Source organism: Hakea prostrata, chromosome 9 (genome assembly GCF_041222555.1).
Source record: "Hakea prostrata isolate BN-2017 chromosome 9, UWA_Hpros_2, whole genome shotgun sequence".
NCBI lineage: Eukaryota > Viridiplantae > Streptophyta > Magnoliopsida > Proteales > Proteaceae > Hakea > Hakea prostrata.
This window is the reverse complement of record NC_142608.1, coordinates 16,422,839-16,429,183: the sequence shown is the minus strand read 5'-3', so window position 1 is coordinate 16,429,183 and position 6,345 is coordinate 16,422,839. Positions and strand designations below refer to the sequence as shown.

Genomic DNA, 6,345 nt, shown 5'->3' with positions numbered 1-6,345 from the left:
TGTAATACCCCTAGATTTTACTAAGGTTATTTTGGTCAATTTTCATAAAATAATCATTTATTATATCTTTTAATTATATATGTTATTTTGTTTTATAGTAATTACCATCTCTTTAGAAAATAATAAAATAATGATAAATTAATCAATTAATGAAACCAAATAAGTGAATCGTTTTTTTAGTCAATTTACTTAAATAAACTCAAATACTAACTAATAAATAATATATCAGTTAAATAGTTGTTATGATCGTTAGCTTAATAGATCTTAAACATTTTTATACTTTAAGAAAATTAACACTTCATTTTTTTTGTAAACTTAAGAAACAAAGTACATTAAGAGTTAAAATATAATATAATAGATGAATTTATGTATATTAAAAATAGTTAATCCCTTAAGAATTTATCATATTTTAAGTTTTATTAATTTACTTAATTGTTATTATGAATTCTTGCATATAAATAGGGGGAGGGATTCACCTTACGAGGGAGAAATTTAATTTTTTCCTAAGATGAGAGAGAGATTCACCTTACGAGGGAGAATTTTTTTCCTAAGATGAGAGAGAGAGAGAGAGAGAGAGAGAGAGAGAGAGAGAGAGAGAGAGAGAGAGAGAGAGAGAGAGTTGATTTCTCTCTAAAATCAATAAGAATTTCTAAATTTCTTTTTATTTTAAACTAAATCCGTTCACTGAAATCGTTTGTCCGAGTTTGTGTTTTATTGGACCGCTCAAAACATTGCAATATTTTGATTTTGAATCTATCGTGAAGGCAAGTGATAATCTTGCAATATATTCACTTGTTTGAATAATTGCGTATTTGATCTATATTGCAAGTGAAAATCTTGCATTATATCTACATATTTGATATATTTAATCCAAATTGCAAGTGATAATCTTCCACTATATTCACTTGTTTGAATAGTTGTGTATTTGATATGTTGCATTTTATTTGATAAAAATTTTAAGTAATAATTCTTCATATTATCTATAGTTTGAAACAGGGGCGGACCCACTAAGGGGCCGAGGGGGGCCATGGCGGATTTTTAAATATTTTTAATAATTCCCTTCTTATTTCATTTTTTGTATTAATTTTCTTCATTTTTTTCAGTGTTTTTCTCTTCTCACATGTGAAATGTCACTATTTGGCCCCCCCTCAATTTTGAGAATAATTTTGAAAGGTAAAATAATGGGTATAATTGTCATCCCTAGTTAAAAACTAACTCCTCAATCCCTATTTATTCTCCCCTCTCTTCTCTCTCACATCTTTTTTTCCTATTTATTCTCTTCTCTTTCTATAATCGTGGGTTAAAGAAATTTTTTGAAAAAAAAATCTTATTAGAAATTCAAAATGCCATTCCTAATTAGAAACTAACTCATCCTCAATCCCTATTTATTCTCTCATTTCTCTCATTTCTTCTCTTTTCTTTCTATTTATTCTCTTCCGTTTATTTTTTCCTATTTATTCTTCTTCAACTTTCTATAAGCGTGGGTTAAGGAAAATTTGGGGAAAAAATCTTCTTCACAATATATTGTTTATATTTTTTTCATTTTTTTTTTTTTTTTTTTTTTTTATTAGATTTTGTATTTTTGTTTCTTTATTTCTTTTGTTATTTTTGCTATTTGATTATATATTGTATCTCTTACCTAAAAAAAATAGTTTGCATTTGACTTTTTAGGGTTGAAAGTCTTTTTTTTTTTTTTATACTTTAATTTACCTATATATTGTTGAAAAAAAAATTATTATCAATAATTTATCTATTTTTGTCAAATATGTGTGGGCCCCACAAAATATGTGGGCATATTCTTTAATATAATAAAATAATTCATAGGTGGAAGCCCCAATGGGTCTTATAAAGGCCCACACAATATGTGGCGAAAAAGCATTTGTTCTTCCCCAATCTAGACTTTCGTTCTTCGGCCCCCCCCAATATTAATCCTGGGTCCACCCCTGGTTTGAAATATTGTGTTTTATCTTGATATGTATTGTAAGTGAGAATATTTTATGTATGTCTACTAACTTGAACCATTTATCATTTGATATATATTGCAAATCCTACGTTATATTTATATGTTTGGTTTATTGTCTTTTATAAATTTATATGAATATCAAGATTTAGCATTGAATTGCATATTGCATTATAAGAAGAAGACATTAACTTTTCTATTTACAAAAATCATGGTCCGATAGAGAATTGGATGGGTTGATAGGGCTGTGTAACGCGCACAGGCCACGTAACAACATGGATCAATCTTCATCATTTCCTATTGGGAAAACCCATGATAACACTGGAGGGATCAACACACATATCAAGGTTGTATAACGCGTGCATGCCATGTAACGGCATGGGGTATGATGTGTTGAATCCAAAATGGAGCAATACGCATGTCCAGGCTGTATAATGAGTGCAAGCCATGTAACGGCATGGGGCATCGTATTGTTTCCAAATAAGATAAATAATAACTTGTGCATTAGCATTATTGCATTATTTATTTCATTTGATTGTATTTCTTGTATTATTTTGATACATTATTTCAAACATGTCGATATTTTGCTGGATTTGATCTTGCTAAGTTTCGAAAAACTTATCCAATATTTTTCTTCAGATGATGAATGTGTAGGGCATGACTTTGAAGAATTGGGTCGGGATACAGAAGAAGTCCATATTGCTAATGAACCTCATTCATATATTATATGTTAAGGACATAAAATATGCTTTTTATCTATATTTAAATAATTATGTAATTGGTGTGAAATGTTCTATTTAATAAATGTAATAGTCAAACCCCTTTATTTTGGATATTTTAAAATAATGGAAATGTTTCAGTTTATTACAATAGACTTCCGCTGCTTAAATATTCTAAATTTTTTTGAGTTTAATTTCTGGTCTATTTTATCACGACTGGTTCACTACCTAAGGAAAAATCGGTTCTTGGGTTAAGTATCGACCTAATTTCCCATATTGGGAATCGGAGCGTTACAAAAACAATTAGTGAAGTGTTAGGTAAGCATTCCAAAGAGATAAACATCTTATCTAAGGTAAAATTATTAAAGAGAACCTATTTAATCCTAGTATGTTCAGGTTCCTTATTTATACAAATCAGAATTTTGATTAAACCAAAATTATATTGTTGGACTAACTTAACACAACTAGTAGTTTTAAGCATTGTTGTCAATGATGTAATCAAATCTACAAATCCATAACAAAAATACATGATAAAACAAGACTTCTAAGGACAATGAATAACATAAATTCATGTTATACATATTTATATATAACTAATTAAGTAACATAAAAATCTGAATAAAACACTTATGAAAGTGTCATGTAAGATGTTTCAAGAACCTAAAATTGCAAGATTAAACAAAAGTAGTAAAAATAGCTAATATTCATGTTGAACAGTCATATCCAACAAAAAAAGATACAACAAATAATAGGTGAAAGGAAAACTAAAGAATAAAGATAGGAATAAGTAAACATCAACCCAATTTTGAAGAATGCAAAAAAAAAAAAAAAAAAAAAGGTGGAAGAGGAATGGAAGAAAAGGGAAACCCCACGAGTAAAATAAGATTGCATCAAGTCAATTAAAGAAAAATTAACATAATCCATTCTTTTCTTTAGGTAAATACAAGTTTTGTTTCATTTTAACGAAAATGTATATTAGTTCATAATACAATGGTAAAAAATAAAAAATAATATAAAATAATGTTGAAGAGTTTTTGTTATAATATTTTAGAATTTTAAAAAAAATCTAACTATTCTGTACCAACAATATAGTACACATACTCCAATCCCGCAAAGCATAATCTGTCACAACTATATATAATCATTTGCAGAAAATATTTTAAAAAAAAATATGAATAGAAGAACTATAATGAAAATTAAGAAGAGACCATAGCAATAGAATGGAATTATAATTAATAGAAATTAGCATAAGAAATGTTCACTTGATAAATATCCAACTATTCATGTCATTAGCATTTGATAATTATATTTATTCATCCACAATTGAATTTGATTCATACAACATGATAGAAATACCCAAATTAGTAAGAAATAATAATATCTATAAGTTACATCATGCATATTATAAAAAATAGATTATATAAAGTTACACCTTTTAATTACTTACCAAAGTTAACTTCAAGTAACCAATTTCTTAGGTTTATCAAGGCTTCAACAACATTAGGGAGTAAGGATGAACAAGATTCAGAAGTAGCAGTTGAAGCTAGAACTGCTAAAACATCACGAGCCATTCTATAGATGATCAAAAATTTAGGGCCATTGACTTTCCACCAATGCAAAATGTCAAAACGAGAATCATCTTCTACAATAGAAATTAAGCAATTATCCAAATATTGATCCAAATAAGACTTCGTGGGCTGCATGAAATCATCTTCCTCTTGTATTAGAAAAGAATGGAAATCATTATTGTAATTCTTATTTTCTCTCCTAGAACTTCCGTCAGATTCTTTTCTAATACAACTTTCAGAGACATCCTCAATATTGTGTTCCCTTGAACTGCCATATTTTCTTACATACTTAGCATAAAAATCACTTACATCAAATCTAAGCCTTGAAACATAATTTTCAGCATCAACATTCTCACAAACTTTACGCATACAAAACCTAATTAATTTCATCTTGTAACGATGATCAAGAATAGCCCCAAGTGCCATAAACAATGTAGTATTTTTTTAATACTTTTCAAACTTGATTTTCATAGCAATTGCCATAGACCTAATGCAATCATCATTTCCATTTTTTTCCCATGCATGTATCCTTGAAAGAACATTACATACATCTTTAAAGTAAAAGTTTGTTATTTGATACTTGCAGGTTGACATATGCATAGTTACATCATAGAAGACTTTTAGGCATGCCTCAATTCTTTGATATTTTTCCCACTCTTCCTTAGTTGGTAAACTTTTGAAATTGTTATCTAACTTCGTCAAACGACAAAAGCTAGTTTTACCACTAAAGCATCATAGAGCATTTCATAGGTAAAATTCCACCTTGTTAGAACATCCAATGAGACACTCTTTTTGTCATCCAATTTGCACTGGGACAAAATATATTTTCATTTTTCAAATCTCGACGGTGAAGCATTTATCACTTGATCATTTGTCGGATTTTTACCAACTCATTTCTAAGCTCCACCAATTCATCCTGAACAATGAGATTTAATACATGCGCAAAACACCGCACATGAAAAATCTCTCTATTTCCCATCAATGTTCCTTTTTGACTAAGTCGATTGTTTAGATAGTTTATTATGATTTGAGGAAGCATTGTCCACAGCAATTGAACATACTTTCTTGCCAAGATTCCAACTTAGTAATTGAGCTTTTACATGCTCGCAAATAACCTCGTCCGTGTGGGGGTGCTGGAAGCCTCTTGTAAGAAATAATTTTCTTCTGTATGTTCCACGCATCATCTATGTAATGGCATATGAAAACACAATAGCCAATATTCTAGTATTTTGATGTCCACAAATCAGTGGTGAAAATAACATTACAAGCCAACTTATCTAACTCCTTGTATAACTTTTTTCTTTCTCCATCATAGAGAGTCAATACATATTTTTTCAATGTGTTCCTTGGTACTTCTTATATAAATGGCTTAAACTTTTTGAATACAATCCAAAATAGATATGCTCAGCCATAATGTATGAATAAGCATGCTAAAAAACTATCTTAGTAAAAAGTTTTTGTGTATGATCAGCATCATACTTGTAGTTTCTCACCTTACAAGACTCACTAGTACTATTTTTTTATGATGGAGAGAAGTTGTTGACTGATAAGAGTGGTGAACCTTTTGCTATAAGTTTTCTTATGGCTACTTAAGTGTGATGTTCCTAAGGCACTTGCACCATTGAAAACTCTTCCATTATGTTTGCATGTGGCTATCACCTTATTGTCATTATGGACAACCCTATCAAAGTTATTCAAATTTGCAGATGTTATTTTACGACATTTAGGTTTGGATATATCCATACAACTATTAATCTTCCATTCTTCATTATCTTTTTGTATACTCACATCTTCAATTTCCTTATCATTAGTATTAGAGGCGGCTATAACATTGCTAGGAGGATTAGTTGATGTAGCAACAAAGCTACAATGAAGATCAGTCATGTCTAGTGTACAATAAACAATTATTAATTAACACTCTACATTTACAAATATATAAGACATACATAAACAATTTCATGTATAAGTGTTAATGTGCTCAAAAATATGTTTGCATCCATAAACATATGGAATTAAAAAAAAGAAAAAAAACATGTTAATGTAGAATTATATGTTTATAAATAGATAAAATTTTAAATAATAAATAAATAAAATGTAA

General features: G+C 28.9%; 1 protein-coding gene across 1 annotated transcript; it reads right to left on the bottom strand.

The window, feature by feature from the left end:
- Positions 1 to 4,118: 4,118 nt before the first annotated feature.
- LOC149004848 (zinc finger BED domain-containing protein RICESLEEPER 2-like) lies at positions 4,119 to 4,673 on the bottom strand. The gene has a single exon (XM_089135731.1). The coding sequence runs from the start codon at positions 4,671 to 4,673 to the stop codon at positions 4,119 to 4,121; it is 555 nt and encodes a 184-aa protein (XP_088991857.1).
- Positions 4,674 to 6,345: the final 1,672 nt, after the last annotated feature.